Raw genomic sequence first — 16,292 nt, forward strand, 5'->3', positions numbered from 1 at the left:
AAATGACGACCTCGGAAAAAAGAGGAAATATGAGAACCGTCTGGACTCCATCTACACATGTTCGCTCTTTTTCTTCAAATCACTTAGAAACACGCTATTTATAGTCCTGGTTAAGATCAGGAATAAGGTTATGGTTAGGGCTAGGGATAAGGTTAGGTTTAGGGTTGGAATACAGGGCTGGAACGTCTATTACCGCGGGAGCGTCATTGCACTGGATTCCAGCCATAACCCGCCGCGTACCATAAGAACGCCGAAGGTCTCCTTTCGCGTTCCTCAGGAACGCCGCGGGACGTGACAAAACGTCGACATGTTACGCCTTGGGAGTGAGAACGGGCTGTATGTAGCTTTCCTGAGCAGGATACCATGAGTAATGGTATCCTGCAACAACAACAAACTATTGTCTGCTAAAGGTAGAAAAGTTTTATCTCAGACAGTGGATTTCTGAGCTTTTTCCTCATTGGTTTGAAGCAGAAGTTGGAAAATGTGATACTTTGTTCAGTGTCTTCTTGTGTGACTGTAGAATTGGATTTGTTTTTTTACAGGCTGTAAACAAATTCAAGGTTTACTATTTGTAGTGTTGGCCCAATCTGGAAAAGTGTCCAAGTTAAACATGGCTCTTCCCCAGGTGTTGATGGCTAAATTAATGCACAGGATCCCGATGATGTTGAGCATGAAACCAGCTTTCACCTGAAGGAACAAAATGTAATAATCAGATGATGACACAGGATGGCTAAAACTTTAGAATTTTATTAAAAATTCAAAATTATGCTCTGTGAGTTTGCATATTTGTCTGTTGAATAACACAACTAACCAAGATCTTATCTGTATTACCCCACATGGCAAAATTGGTATGGCCCAGATCTGGCCCACACAATGTGCTTACACATGGCCCACATACCGCAAAGAATGACGGCCCTTTGGTGGCCCAGATCTGGTTTGCCAGAGGTGGCCCACACATTGGCCAGAACAAGGCCAGTTGCAGACACACTGGTGGCCCTGTGCTAGCCCATGTGTGGATTACCTCTGGCAAACCAGATCTGGGCCACCAAAGGGCCGTCATTCTTTGCGGTATGTGGGCCATGTATAAGTTGTGTGCAGCCACAGGCCAGTTGCAGACACACTGCTGGCCCTGTGCTGGCCCAGAACAGTTTCAGCTCTGGCACCAGATGTCAGCCTAATGTGTACCTTAATCAAGCCATGTAATAACAACATGTGCCGGAACATAATAGTGCAAAAGTAACTCTGTTCAGACAGTGAATGGACTCAATCTTTGATAGAGCTTTTCTACTCCACTTACTCAAAGTGCTCTACACAACATACCACATTCACCAAATCACACACACTTTCTCTAAACTGAGTGCTTCCTAACTACATTAATACACATTCAAACTTGACATACAGACTGGAGGAAAATAGGAAAATAGGAACATAAACAGTGCCATCATTACCAGACCTGGCCCACATCTGGTTGGCATACACCCTGCCATGACACCGGTCAGCCAGACGTGCCAGGTTGATGCCAGATCCGGGGGCTAGGCCTGTTTTTTATGCTCCTGGGTCACATATACCAAACCACAATCAGGCCAGATATGGCATGGCATCACATAAACAGCGCCATCTACGCCAGGCCTGGCACACATCTGGATAACATACCACTTACTTATGGATGAGCTACAACACATGGAGGTTGATTTAGGTGTCATGATACAGCTCAATAGTCACTGATTTTAAAGAGCAAATTGATGATACTAGCAGCAGATAGCTCTCTTGTAACTTTGAGAAGTGACAAGAAGGACAATTGTATTGCTTTTCCCACTCCAACAAGGCCAATCAAAGACAGTCTTATTAGCTCAAATAAACTAAAATCGCGAAGGCAGCATATCTTTGTATGTCATATGTATGCCAATCTTACCATATCTAGGACTTTGAGGTTTCCAAAAGAAAAGGCAATGGCATTGGGTGGTGTGGCCACAGGTAGCATGAAGGCCAGAGAGGCAGCAATAGTGCAGGGCAGCATCACGTAGAGTGGGTGGAGCTTAATATTTTGGGCCTAAAGGAGCGCAAAACACAACACAGTTAGATTCATGGAGAACATACGTGCGCACACATCTGTCAACATATGAGCTCCATTTACCATTGACGCCAATATGGGCAGGAACAGGGTGGTGGTAGCTGTGTTACTGGAGCACTCGGTGAATGTGGCAATAAGTAGGGAAAGCACCAGTGAGATAGCAAAGGGGGGAATATTCTGAAGAGGTGACAGGTTTTCTCCCAACCACTTGGATAGATTTGATGCCTGTAAAGGTAGCAGGAAAAATACACAAACAAATGTTTAGTATTTGAGAAAAGCTACCACCATGGCTCAGAGGATGTCTGCTATCGGTCTACCAATTTGGCCTTGACTGAAATCTCTCCTCTACTAGATGGAATTGTCATTAATTTTTGTGCAAATGATAAGCATATTAACAAAACCTCCAAAATTCAATCACCAAAAACAAACAAGATACCAGTATTTATTTTCTGATTCAAGCATTTAAGTATCCAGTAATCACCAAGACTAGCATTTAACTGCCAAAATTCTTTTTAGATATTCTGTAAGGGAGAATGACATAATAAAAGGTGAAGACATGGAGTCCAAGGGTGTTTACCTCACTGCCAGCAGCAAGAGCAAAACCTCCTCCCAACAGCAGCACTATATTCCAGGGCATTCGTTCATGAACCACATTCCAGGTCAACAGAGCCGGTGGAGCCTTTATCCTCTTACCTGTGGGACACAGATGAAGTTTAAACATCAACAAGTAATTAGTTTGAAAGTGCAACATCAAGCCTGCCAAGCAATCTTCACCCAGTGCTCCAGTAAGCCCAAACTGAGGTCACATGAACATTTTTAGAAGCAGGTTAAAACACCAAGGTTAAAAATGAATACTTCACCTTCATTTGTGTATCCGTAATTGCTAAACGGCAGCTGAGAGGGGATGACGAAGAAGAGCGATGACATTAGGATGGCAACCGTTCCGTCTGTCACAAACCTGACAGACACGAGAGAACATGATTATATATGCTGCCTTTTAAAAATGATGAAGAGAAAAATGTGTAACATCATATTTACTGTCAACTGTGGGGCAAAACAACGTAACTGTATTTGACATACATTTATGTTGCCATTTTTTTCAGTCTGACCAATTTTTCTCTTTTATAAAAAACTAACAAAAAGAAAAAAGAAAGTTTAATAAAAAAAGAAAGAAAGAAAATGAGGACTTTAGCTACAACTTTGTTGCGCTTGTGAACATTTCCTGCAGAAATATTACTCCAGTTCAGAAGTGCTCAAATTGCGGATACTCAGACGGGCACTTCAGCTTTTCATGTAGACTTTACAGCAGAAATAAATAATGAATGCTTAAAATGTTTGTCTGGTACAAAAAGAACTGTACTGGCATTTGTTTTTCCTTCATAACGCACCTGTTTAAACTGAGGCTAACGTGTGAGCATCTCACCTGCGTTTCTGTCGCTTTTGGATCATTTAATGTAAATCTAATAAAATATATGACTGTTCATTCTGTGCTCCAGTTTTAGTGATTGACATTCCACCATCACAAATTATTTGTTAACTTTATGTGATGTAAGCATTTGTTTTATGAATACAAACTAGGGGATGTTGTATAAGAATGGGTCAGAGCCAATCACCCAGACCCTCTGAGCAGGATTAAAGCAGCATCCAGGTATTTATCTGTCAGCTCATGTTTGCTACCTTGGTTAACAATGCTGAATTGGCTCAATGTCCAATCACTTTAAAGATCTTAATGCAGAGAGATCAGGTCACTTTTTATATTTTATTGCAAAAGTGTTAGCTGCAGAATCACAAACAAAGCTGTGATGTCAAAACATCACAGCTTGAAAATTATTGAAAATTATTTTGTTATTTTATTAATATTATTATTTTATTTTATTTGTGTCTCAGTAGACTTCAGTGCATTCAGCACAAAAGGTGCCAGAAGACTTTGTGTGACTTTCCTTGTAAAATATGTTGACTCATCCTGCCTCAGAGGCATTAATGCAGGACTTTATAAACCACTGGGTGATACCACAAGTGCTGCATACATTTTAATGCGCAGGAAAGCATGTGTTGAATTGATCAGTTCATGGCCAGCTGTTTGGTCTTTTTGTTGGTAATATGTGGCGCTTCACTTCATTTATATCTAAAGGTCATGCTTAAAAAAGAACTCACGCAGCGTCCTTATTGAACAGCACTGTGGCCCAGCCAGGCATGAAGCCCGGCTCTCTGGTAAACCACAGAAGCACGAGCAAGATAAAGAGGACGAGCACCGCCACCTCTGCAAACTTGATACGTCCCAGCTTCTTGTACTCCACTTTCATCACTGTGTATGCCGCTCTGTCGCTTTCACTTTTCTCACCACAGCCAAATGACTTCTTCAAACTGAGGAGAGCAACAAAAAGATATAGCATATCTCTGCAGATGCTAAAAAAAAGTCAGTTTTACTTACAGCGTAGATTAATTTATTTTGTGCTGTTTGAGCAGCTTTTCTGAGGATAGTTTAAAATACCTGGGTTTGTTTCTGGCTGATTATACTTACTTGAAGCCCAGGAACATAAAATGAAGCCAGAACCAGGCGAGCACCAGCATGAGCACCATGCTGGGAAAACAAAAGCCAAACCAGCTGGCAAAGTTGATCACGTCAGTATTGTTAGGGAAGATCCTTCACAGAAAGAAAAACAAAGGGATGTGAAGAGAAGATACAAGTGGTTCAATGAGCAGTGACACACCTTGAAGATCATTTCTGTTTGTGTGTTGAGTTGGGTTTTTTGCCTTACTCGTCCATTTGGCCCTTGAGGATGAGATTAGGCGTGGTCCCTGTGAGCGTGGCCGTGCCTCCAATGCTGGCAGAGTAACACACACTAAGACTCATCCCTTTGGTCAGAAGGTCATACTTCGCTTCTATGGCTTTTTCTCTGAACTCTCGCTGTGTGTCATGTACATCTGGATCAAAACACAATAAGACAGAGATGTTATTGGAAGGGTTTCTTCTAGAAGCCCATATGTGTATGTAGCATTTTTACTTACACACAGGATCCTGTGTGTCTCTTTCGTGTATCGTCTCCAGCTTGGTTTGAACTTCCAGCTCAAATGCGTGGTTGTCCGCATCTTGGATCTGGAGATCACGCTCATTTGCCTGGGTCTCTGTATCTTTCAGCTGCTGTAGCACAGCGTGTGCGATGGGTAGCATCATGGCTGTGGTGGCTGTGTTGCTGATCCACATGGACAGGAATGCCGAGACGCTCATGAAGCCAATCATTAACCTGCGTGAGAGGGAATGGTGATGATGATAACGAGGAGGCATGAGTGAAAAATCCTCAACATCCTCACTAGTGCTCTGGGTGCATTGTTTTTTAAATGTTGCTGTACTGGGCAGCTCCTTGAACTCCTGGAGCAGTTTGCAATACCACCCTGTCAAAATTCAAGAACCATGCAAGTAAAGACATAGCTACGTCTACAAATGATAGATGTTTCTGAATGAAAACAGAGAGCAATTATTTGTTGCCATCTTTATTGATATTGATTGTTTATTAATTTTATTAAATTTAATCTTTTATTCCTTTTCCTTTAGAGGCGACCACACCTGGCTTAAATTAGATGGCATTAGTGTTTGTGCTTGTTTGTCATCCTTATTAAACTCACAGGTAAAGTTTCTCATTATGGGAAACATCAAATGAATATTTTTTTGCCATTTATTCAAACAAAACAATGGTGATGCAAAGAATCTATCCGGTCTGACGTCACTAGCCGTGTCTGGGCCTAAACTCCGCTGCAGGTCCATATATCAAACGAGCATTACTGAGAGTTGAAAAACTGTCTAAAGTCTTTCATCTTTAATGAAATGATCAGCGTTCTGCTCTACCAGGTGTAACAATTGAGTTTAACATCCAGGCATCCATGAAAACGGAATTTATGACATTTAACGGAGTTAGAAGTTAGCAGGAAGTTAGCTCGATAGCTTCTATCTAAATACAATATAGCATGTCCTGACTGCGGGGTTTTGGAAACAAATTAAAACGTACAGCTCTGTTATCACTTCCAACATAAATGAAGACAGAAAACAGCAGTGACGTTTGTAGGGTTACTGAAGTTGGGCTAGCTGGTATATAATGATGTGCTACGTGACCGCTAGCGACACAGCTATGTTAGCATAGCAAGCTAACTTTTTTCCCACTCGATAAAAGTTAACGTGAGTGTTCTGGGTGGTCAGGAACAAATGTAATCGCATGGCAGGATGCTGTAAAAGGACCAAACTTCAGCCAGGAGAACAACTGAGATAATCCATCCACAATACGAGGTTAGTCATTCATATACTGCTGCATGGGCTGGACTGTAGTTATATCCTAAGGTTTTAAAAACTGAGCTTAAATAAATGATTAGCAGTAATAAAAGCCGAGGGAGGTAAACAGTGATCACTGACTGTTTTAGGAGCTTTTTGAGATTAAATAGAAGAAAATACAAAACATTAAACATGTTAACAACACAAAAGCCATATTAAACGCAGACTACTTTAGGTCCGGAAGTAGGATCCGTCACGTCATCACTTAACAACCGGATTCTGAAAGACTTGTAGACTTGTATGTCAAGGCTCTCTTACAGCGATGGACGAACACCAACCAGCAGCAAAACCCGGAGAGCGATTCGTTTATGGAGGTTCCAGTGTTCGACCGCGATGGCCACCAGCAGACCTCCGATGAACAGCATGTTCGAGTCTTTCAGATACTCAATACTGACCTGAAACAGATCACACAGTCGCTAACATTAGCACATGGATCAAAGGTAACCTGTGGACCTACATGTATCATCAAATATGCTTTATGAGCAATAAACGCAAAAAAACGGGATCAGCAGTGTTACCATGCCAGTAGAAGTATGGCATAAAAGAAGTGACTGGGGGTCACATCACACTTTCAATAACTGTTGTCCTTTTTAACTTCTATTTTCCACACTAAACTAACTGAAGAGTTTCTTCCCTTGACACTCCTATTTGCTTTCTCATGCGACACACAGTGTTGTATCAACACTTTTTAATTCAAGTTCCTCATAAATGGTCTTTCTGTTCTCAGTGCAATTAAAAAAAATATATCCTAAATTATATTTAAAATCTCTGATTTTCATTTTATATTCATAAGCAGGAGCAAAATTTTCTTACGTGTGTCAATAACTCAGATTTTTATATAGAATCATTTTAAAAATAAAGACAGTTTTATGTATAAGATACAATATAATAAGATAATAAAATAAATAATAAAAGGTTATGTGGTCCTGAGCAGGTTCTAAAATGATTTAAATAGAAACTCAGAAAAACAACAACACACAACATTTTACACAGTGTCATTACTAATTAACCAAAACTAAAAACAGAAGCAGTCAGTGAAGTGAAGTACACAATGCCATGAATCAATTTTAACAGTAATAACTTGACGTAATCCTTTTCTGCACAGCTTTATTGGTTTCTCACATAGTTCTGGAGGATTTGGGCCCGGCTCTGTTCAGAAATGGCCTTTCCAAACACTGACGAGCAGCAACAATTGCTTCTCTAAAATCATTGCTCCTTGGCATTGTGTTAACAAACACATCAATGCGCCAGACCAACAAACACATCAATGCGCCAGACCAACAAACTGGCAAATCTTCTACTTTTTTAGAGGTGCTGATAATCCGTTAATCAAGTTCATTTTATTAGCAGCACCTGGCTGCCACTTACGCTATTATTTCCTGTTGAAGCAGTGAACATTTTACATTATTGCTGTGTTGTGTTATTAAAATATACTTATGAAGCACAGAGGTGGAAAAAAATAACCCTACATCTCCACCCTTCATGATGCCCATCATAGGAAAGAGGATGACTGGCAGTAAGGCAGTCACAGCCAGAGGCATGCACTCTGTGCACCAGTACAGAGCCATGAGGATGATCGCGTAGCCACATCTGGCTTCCTGTAAACACAGACACATAAATATAACATCACAATCACTAACATGTGATTTGATTACATTTTGTGCAGACGCACACAGAAGCAGAGACCAACCCACAGTTTGCAGCAAAGTGCATACATGGTGTTAGGTATTTTAGTACCATGGGAGCATTTACTGGATATTGTTTTATAGTGACATTATGCAGGAAAACTCTGTCATTCAATAAGGCCCCTTTGTTTTAGTTATTTTTCTCTTTGACCCAAGAATTGATGTGTGAGAATCACAGGCTGGTACAAGGTTGAAATACCACAGAGATCACTCCCTCAGCTACATTAGTTTCTTAATCTTTTAGACGCCTGTTGAAGGCCAAATGGTTTGTTTCAGATTTCACTAATGTAAGAACTCTTTGTTTTGTGCCTTGAAAATATGTCGCTGAGATAATCACAATTGTAGCTGAATTGATATATAAACTGTTGTACTTGTGAATAAAGTTGAGTCACTTTGGGAAGACAATCTAAAGCAGTCTCTGTTTTCTTGTTCTCCCAAGCTGCTCCCGAGCTCGTACTAACACGCTGAATGGCATGCTTGAATATTACTTGAGAATATATTTGACTGTGTTACAGACTAAGGGACATTCTCTGCTGATAGGTGAAGGTACATTCTCTGCTGATAGACGTCCACGCCTCGAAGGAAGTCGATCCACAGATTAGGCCCTGGAAACCGTTTCCTTCACATGGAATTTTCCTTTCGCTTATCTTTTCTTTTTAAAAGGCACCAAGTCTCTATACATGCAGATAGCAGCAACCCTTGATCATAAAACAAACAGTTTGTCGTGTTCACATCTCACAAGATAAGTTTTTACCATCCTCAATAAAAGTTATAAAATCTCTTTAAGCTCCCGACACAAAACATTCCACTGCAGACAAGACACTGATAAAGCTTAAGTTTCAAAAAGATTTCCTAAAACATTATAATAAAAAGTACAAAATAATATTTGTGTTATTATCTACTTTACAGTTATATTTTAGACAGCTACACCGTTCTCTTGCAGCTTTTGTGTAATGGAATGCATCGTATATTATAGAAATATTTTTTACTACAAGTCTGTGTATTTAAGCATTAAATCTAATGTCTACATATTAAATAGAGAGCTCAGGATAATTACAGGTAACACAGGCTCTAATTTATTAACAGTAATAGGGGTCATATTGGGTAGTGTAGTTTGAGCCCACCATCTTTATGTGTCTTTAATTGCACTGTAAAGCACAAAGGTTCAGCTGAGCACCACAAAGCCCGCTTTGTTTCTTATCCTTCATACATTAACAGACCACTTCAGCACTTTCAGCAAAAAATGAAGATGATAAAATCAATTTGGTGGTGAATTCAGTTGCAATATGTCAACACATAAGAGATTACATGGCTTGCAGGGATTTTGAGGTGACTGTGTTTAGTAATCATATTAAAAAACTGGCCCTGGATGTCTACGGTATCTTTCGATTAAATCAAGTCTTTCAAAGTGAGAGACGTGGTGACTGAGTTAAGTGCACTCAAAAAATAACCTGCAGACATGTAATGTCACAGCAGCTTATGTTTGTGTCATGATCTTGGGTCTTTTGACCCGGCGTTTTGAGTTTTAGCCTATTTTGATGTTTTTGATTTATGTTTAAGTCCTTTAGGTTTTCCAAGTTCATTTCTACAATGCCTAAGTTGCTGTTATAGTTCATTGTTTTTTATATTCCCCTTGTTTCTTCTACCCCTGTGTTTAAGTTTCCCTCGCCCTTTATGCGTTTCATGTCTGTGTGTCTTATGTTGTCACGTTCGTGTTTTCATGTCTGGGTTCCATACTTTTTTCTGTTTTACTGTGAGAGTCCCTGTCCTGTATGCAGAGTGTCTATTTTGGCTTCCCCCTTCCCCCTCATCAGGTCTGATTTGTCCACCAGTTCCCCATCCTCTCATTATCTTTTTGTGTACTTAAGTCCTTTGTCCTCCTTTGTTCAGGGTCAGGTCGTCTGTTGTCTTTTGCGCCATCTCTCAATGTTCCAGGTATCTTTGTATCCATGCCAAGTTTCATTTTTAGGGTTTTTTATGTTTATTTTTAGTTTCCCCAGTTTAGGTCATTGTTTATTCTCATCTTTGTTTGCCTTATGCATTACTTTAGATTTCTCCATCAGCCATGTTAAATGGTTCACTTTTTGTTAATTCAAGTTTTGTTCCACGTTCCTTTATGTCTGTATTTGGGTCCAGTTTTGTTATAGAAATAAAAATGCAGTCTATTAAAGAAAATCATCAAAACTATATAAGAATATCATCTATGCTTCTCTCCAGACGGCCTGCGTCCTCACATGGGGACATTAAATTTTGGCTTTTTTGCATCTTAAACTTCATTCTGTTCAACAAAGTGTTTCTTACTTTGCTATACAATGTGTTTATTGTGTTGTCCTATAGAAGAAAACTGGTACCACATGAGGCTGTTACAACATTGTAATAACTTCCTCTTCAACGATTTTAAGATTTATCAGGGCCCGAGGTCAGGGAGATTAAAAATGAACCCCAAATAAGAGCCTGGGTATCAGGAGGATAATTGACCAATGTTGTAGTGTGAGTATTTGTTTATTTTTTAGAAATAACCATCATTAGTCCACATGTTTTCAGCAGATTCAATAACTGCAACAAGAGAGACATGTTAATAAGTGTGAATAAAACACCTGACTTTAAAAGCTTTTTAGCCCTTGAATTCGAACAACATTCAAACACCATTTATGTTATCCACTACAGACAGACGGACAAGCCTAGCCTGTTTAACTGTGATTGACTGCACTTCAAGTAAATTCACTCAGGTGAGAGTGTATAGTTTTAAAGGTGGGCATCAGCGTAGGTCAGTGATCCAACACTTAAATCATAGATTTAAAAATAATTACAAGATCTGTTCTTTAAGAACAAGTGTCAGATTAACTGAACGGGTTATAGCCAAACTTCTCAAATTGCACGTGTACAGATTAGTCTGGTCAGTGAATATAAATCTTTAGCTGTTTTTTTTTTTTAAACAAATACACTCACCGATGAAGGATAGACGAGAGGCAGAGGAAGGAATACAAGCGGCGTGACGATTATGATGATATAGTTCCTGTGGTGCCACAGAAGATGCAGCACTCTCTCCCAGTTATACATGATGCTCTCAAAAAATGAACTAACAACTGAAATAAACTCTTTCTAAGTGTTGCAGGTAGGTCAACGCTAACACAAACACTAGTCAGTATGAAGAAGAGGCACAGGGCAGCTGTGGAGCTGAAAACTGAGCTCAGGTGGGTTAACAGTAGAGGTCTGCTCCACAGAAAGTCACTGTGGTAAAGAGAATAAAGTCAGTGCAATTTTCTGTCTATATCTCTGGTAGCATATCAAACATTAACTCATAGAGATCAACATCCTTGACAGAGAAGCCGCTGACACTGTTGGGAAAGAGCAAAAAGTAGCTGTAAAAGCAGAATAAGGGGGAGGGACTGGAGATGGACAGCCAAACAATAGAGAGACTTTATCATGTGAAGGAGTGCAGTTCCAGTAACTTAACCAAAGGTCAATATCTGTGTAAGTTTCACCTGAGATGAATTTCTGAATGATTCAAATTTTTAATAACTGATTCATTAAACAAAGAAGGGAGTTGATGTCAGTTGATGTCAAACAGCACAGCGAGAGATGAGGTGTTTTAACCTAAAATGCACCGATTTTGACAAAAAAACAATCATAGCCTCGCTACAGCCATAATTAGGTTATATGAACATTATTTTATCTCCTGTCTGACTGTTGTTACTGCGTCAGATGTTATTTCTCATTGCTGCATAGCTCATTGTAAGACTAGAAAAGTATTCTAAAGTATGATTTCATACAGTCAGCAGGTTGCATGTGTCAGAATAGGATAGGAGGAACCCATACTCCTGCATCTGCCCTGTAACAAAGAACAACTTGAAAAAAAAACTCAACGTCTTAAAACAATGAAATCATTCAGTGGATTAAAAGCTTGTGACTGTTGCTGCTGACTTTGCAAAAGTTCTGGCAACCAGGATTTTCTCGTTCAATTGCGACATTGCGATGAGATGTCAACAGCTGTCTAGTTTCTTCCACTTTTTACACTTTTTTTAATGTAATTGTTTTGTTTTGTTTTTTAAAGGCAAAACGCTGGGAAGTGTGTTGTTTAAGAATAGCATTTAAATTGTAAACCATGTTATCTTAAAATGGCAACCACAACTTTGCCTTTAAACACAAACACTTCCATCTGGGACATTTAACAAACAGTGGCTGGTGATTTTCAAGGAATCCCAGTGAATCTTTGTAAAGACTTTATCACAAAAGTTCTTTGTCTTAAATGAAGATAAATGCCTCCCATGACTCAAAAACACCATCAATATACACAGCAACTCAGATTAGAAGCTTATATTAGTCTAAAAACCAGTGATCATATCATGCGATTAATACTCATATATCACTCTTACACAGCACACTGGCATCACTGCAAACTCCCGGTTGTTTTATAAATTACTTATTACTGCAGTTCATATAGGAAGTTCATAAGAGATTGAGGCATAAAACGTCTGTTAAAGATGAACACTTCTATTGATCATAGATGATCATGTTGGTCTAATCTGACTAAATGTTACTGAGGAACGTTCTGGTATTAAACATGATGAAAACAATAAAAGGGCAAATGTAGTAATTAAAACAAGAAAAAGCAGCCAAAGCAAAAACACTGGGTGACCTTTCTATGTTCATGTACAGCTTAGGAGTTTTAATAATAAAGGCAGTTAATCATTAAAGCAATAGACATAATATAGCATCCACACAGATTAGTGTTTTTTATTTATTGGGTTTACTGAATGATTTATGAAGGGAGTTTGGTTAGAAAGCACACGTACAGATAATCATTGTTTGTGTTTTCCAAATCCTGTATGCAAGAATTTCAGGCTTCTTGAAATTAAAATAGTAATGAAAGGTTCTGCATCCAACTAAGTTTAATCTAACAAAATAACAATCCAAATGTTAGAATTTTAGATTTCCATAATCATTATACATCCTCTGACACCTTTATCAGGTTTGCCGCCTTCAGAACTGCCTTAATTATTTATGACATGGATTCATGTTGGAAATATTCCTCAGATTTTTGGTTCAGACTGACATGATCACACGGTTTCTGCTGCTTTGTTTGCTGCACATCCATGAAATTACTATCTTGCTCCACCACATGTCAAAGGAGCTCTATTGGATTGAGATCTGGTAACTGTGGAACTATGTGAGTAGAGAGAACTCATTGGCAGGTAATAATAATAATAATAATGACAAGAAGAGAAGGGGAAATAAAGGGCGGTTGGGTTGCTGGGGGGTGCTAGGGTGGGATGAGTCAGAGTGATCTTCATTATGAATACTATGGTGTTTCAGTAAGGGAGGGGTAATTAATGCCCATCCACATGACCACACAACATGTTCTTGCATTTTCACCCAAAGAACTACTTCTTGCTGAATAGTTTCTCTCTCTCTCTCTGAGCCTAAGAGATGATTGTGTGAGGAAAATCCCAGGATATCATCAGGTTCTGAAATACTCATGCCAGTCCATTTAGCACCAACAACCATGAGATGTTGAAAGTTTCTTAAATCATCTTTTCTCCCCCTGTTCCGCTGCTCAGTTTGAACTTCTGCAGGGCATCATGACCCCATCTACACCCATCTACATGCCTAAATGCACTGAGTTGGTCCCATGTGATTAGCTAATAGATATTTGAGTTAATGAGTGAGTCGCTTTGCTGCTGTTTTTTTTTTTTTTTTTTTTACTGCCTGAAATTAAAGAACAAGACTGAGCTGAACATTGCGTCTGTACTGTTTTTATGACTGTTCTGTAATGAAAAGCTCAAAGGTTTTAAAGAGCCAACCTCTTTTTTTCCAATAATGAACAGAAGAGCTGACTTGTACATGAACCGGATTAATATTTGACACCAAAAGAGACCAACTGATAAAAACTGTGTATGGATTTAGATGTTCTGTCACTCTCACAAAATCCTTATTTGTTGGTCACACTTTTTGATGAATCATTACTCATTAAAGGTGCAATTTGAGAGAAAACCCACTGTAAAGACCTCTAAACAATCAGCACCCAGCTTTATGGATGAAGTGCCTCCAATTGTAATAAGGCTGTTCTGCCAGTACAATTTAGTCATACTGATAAGATAACAACATGCATCCTGAAAACAGTGCAAATGTTGAATATAACTTACATAACAAACTAATATTTACTATTAGTGCTATAAAAATCACACTTTTATTCTATCAAGATTACCTTGGAAACGCCATTGCACTGCATTTTGATGATATAGTGCCAGTACAATAATAATCAAGTCATATAATGTTAATTTGTTTTTCTGCACAGACCAGAGAACATTTCTACACCTGCTCTCATTACAGTCATGGTTTAAACATCACTAAAAGAAGAATCTGGACCATTATTTTAAGAGGGCAGCATCCACTTACATTTAAGGAGGGCTATATAAATATGATCTGTTTTATGTTTGATCAGTGTAGAACTCACAATTCAATATTGTTGTGACTGAGTGCTTTTTAAGGGGACTTTGCATCCTGTATATAAACACCTTTCCCATCTTTTGGCATATTAGCAACAATAGGAGCGAACAGAGGTACCTTCCACTTTAAGCTCCCGTGAAACAACTCTGTGCATTTACTTGTTTAGTTATTTTTGAAACATTATCTTTTATATCAATGTCACAACTAAAGTTGTTACCTTGAGTTTCATTGTTTTATTTGTCCTGCTGTTAATTTCAGGGGTTCTGCCAGATGTGTGCATTTCAGTAGATTATACTTTTACAACAATCAGCCAGAAAATTCAGGATGGTGCTTCTGAGTCTTTAACATACTGCATGCTATCCTTACTTCTGTCTCTACTGGCACTTGACAAGTTTGAATAAATAATAAATGGTAAATGGTCATCGAGGCAGACAAAAGCATTTTTTATAGTGACAGCATGCAGGGTTTAGCAATAAGTCAAATTTGTCAAAAAGGAAGTTCTGTGTCTCCGCAGGAGCCCATTTTAGGTCCAATCTTCTTCTTCTTCTACATATAATTATTCTCCTTATAGTCTCTGTTATGTTTAAAATTTTATGCTGATCACACACAGATATATCGGCCTCGTAGATCATCTGACCCTCCGCGGTACACTGAGCTATCTGAATGGCTGCCTTTGCAAAGTGTTTTTCATGCTTTTATTTCCTCACACCGAGATTACTGCAACAGGCTGTTTATTTGCCTGAGCCAAATAAATCTATTGAATGACTGCAGACTGCCAGGATTTTAACTAGACCAAAGAGATGGCATTGTATCACTCCTGTTTAGGCATGTTTACATGTTCTCCCAGAATGTTTTTTAATTGATTTTAAGAGTTCACCTCTTATTAGAATGTGCAGCACGTACCTTTAAATCCGCAGGCAGAGGTCTTTTATTTGTTCTAGGCGTCCAGCTAAAACCTAAAGAGGACAGAGCATTTGCAACAAGGTGCCTGAGGAAATCAGATCTGTTGCAGTCAGCCACTTCCTTTAAGTCGTGTCTTAAAGCGTCCTTTTTTTTAAAGGCTTTCAATGATTTTAAGTTTTACATTTACTTACAGTTACTTTTTTAGTCCCTACATTTGTTACTTTTGCTTTTTTTATTTTTAAGTCTGCACTATGTGTCTTATTTTACCTTCATTCTAAATTCCTAAACCTAGATTTTTTTGTCATGATAAACTCCGGGAGGTTGTTTTCTGTCAGACTGGCTGCAGGCTTTTCAATCAGGCTCATGGAGTTGCACTACATCAGAGGAAGTAGAAAAGTCAGCAAGCAGTCCAACACTTTGCTGCTAGATCCCGAAATAGATCTTTGTGGATTAGGTTCGGCACACTTTCTGTGGTTTTTCGGATTTGCTTAGTGATCTTGTTAATTGGACTCAAGAGCAACATAAGAACTGCCAGTGATAAAAGCTGCACTGATAATCAAAGTCCACACATGGACTGTTTTTGCTGCACTGCATGAAGGATGAGTACATTCCTAAATGCCGTGGATTTCCTTATTGTTTGGGCAGTTTAAATATTGACCTAAATTACCAACTTTCTTCAGCTGCGACTTTGTTCGTTTTAAACCTTAAAGAAAAAACTATTTTTTAAAACTCCTTTCAAATCCTTTAATGTTTAACAAATACCCGGAAACTTCAAGGCTAGCGATAAGGACGCATTAATATTGCTCTAATCTGTCTGCAAGCTGACTGACTTGTTCCGTGGTGTTGAATTTAGTCATCAACT

General features: G+C 38.8%; 1 protein-coding gene across 1 annotated transcript; it reads right to left on the reverse strand.

Moving 5' to 3' along the window:
• On the reverse strand, positions 1-11,341 carry slc13a2 (solute carrier family 13 member 2). The gene is made up of 12 exons (XM_085363890.1): positions 11,027-11,341; positions 7,862-7,990; positions 6,651-6,787; positions 5,081-5,316; positions 4,831-4,996; positions 4,593-4,715; positions 4,226-4,435; positions 2,932-3,029; positions 2,649-2,764; positions 2,135-2,296; positions 1,913-2,050; positions 1-687 (listed from the first exon to the last, which is right to left on the reverse strand). Exons 1-12 carry the CDS (start codon positions 11,135-11,137, stop codon positions 556-558), a joined length of 1,758 nt encoding a protein of 585 aa, XP_085220016.1. The 5' UTR covers positions 11,138-11,341; the 3' UTR covers positions 1-555.
• Between the last annotated feature and the right edge of the window lie 4,951 nt (positions 11,342-16,292).

Source organism: Diplotaxodon limnothrissa, linkage group LG10, assembly GCF_057381915.1.
Source record: "Diplotaxodon limnothrissa isolate DT_005_m linkage group LG10, D_limnothrissa_male_GT1.1, whole genome shotgun sequence".
Taxonomy (NCBI): domain Eukaryota; kingdom Metazoa; phylum Chordata; class Actinopteri; order Cichliformes; family Cichlidae; genus Diplotaxodon; species Diplotaxodon limnothrissa.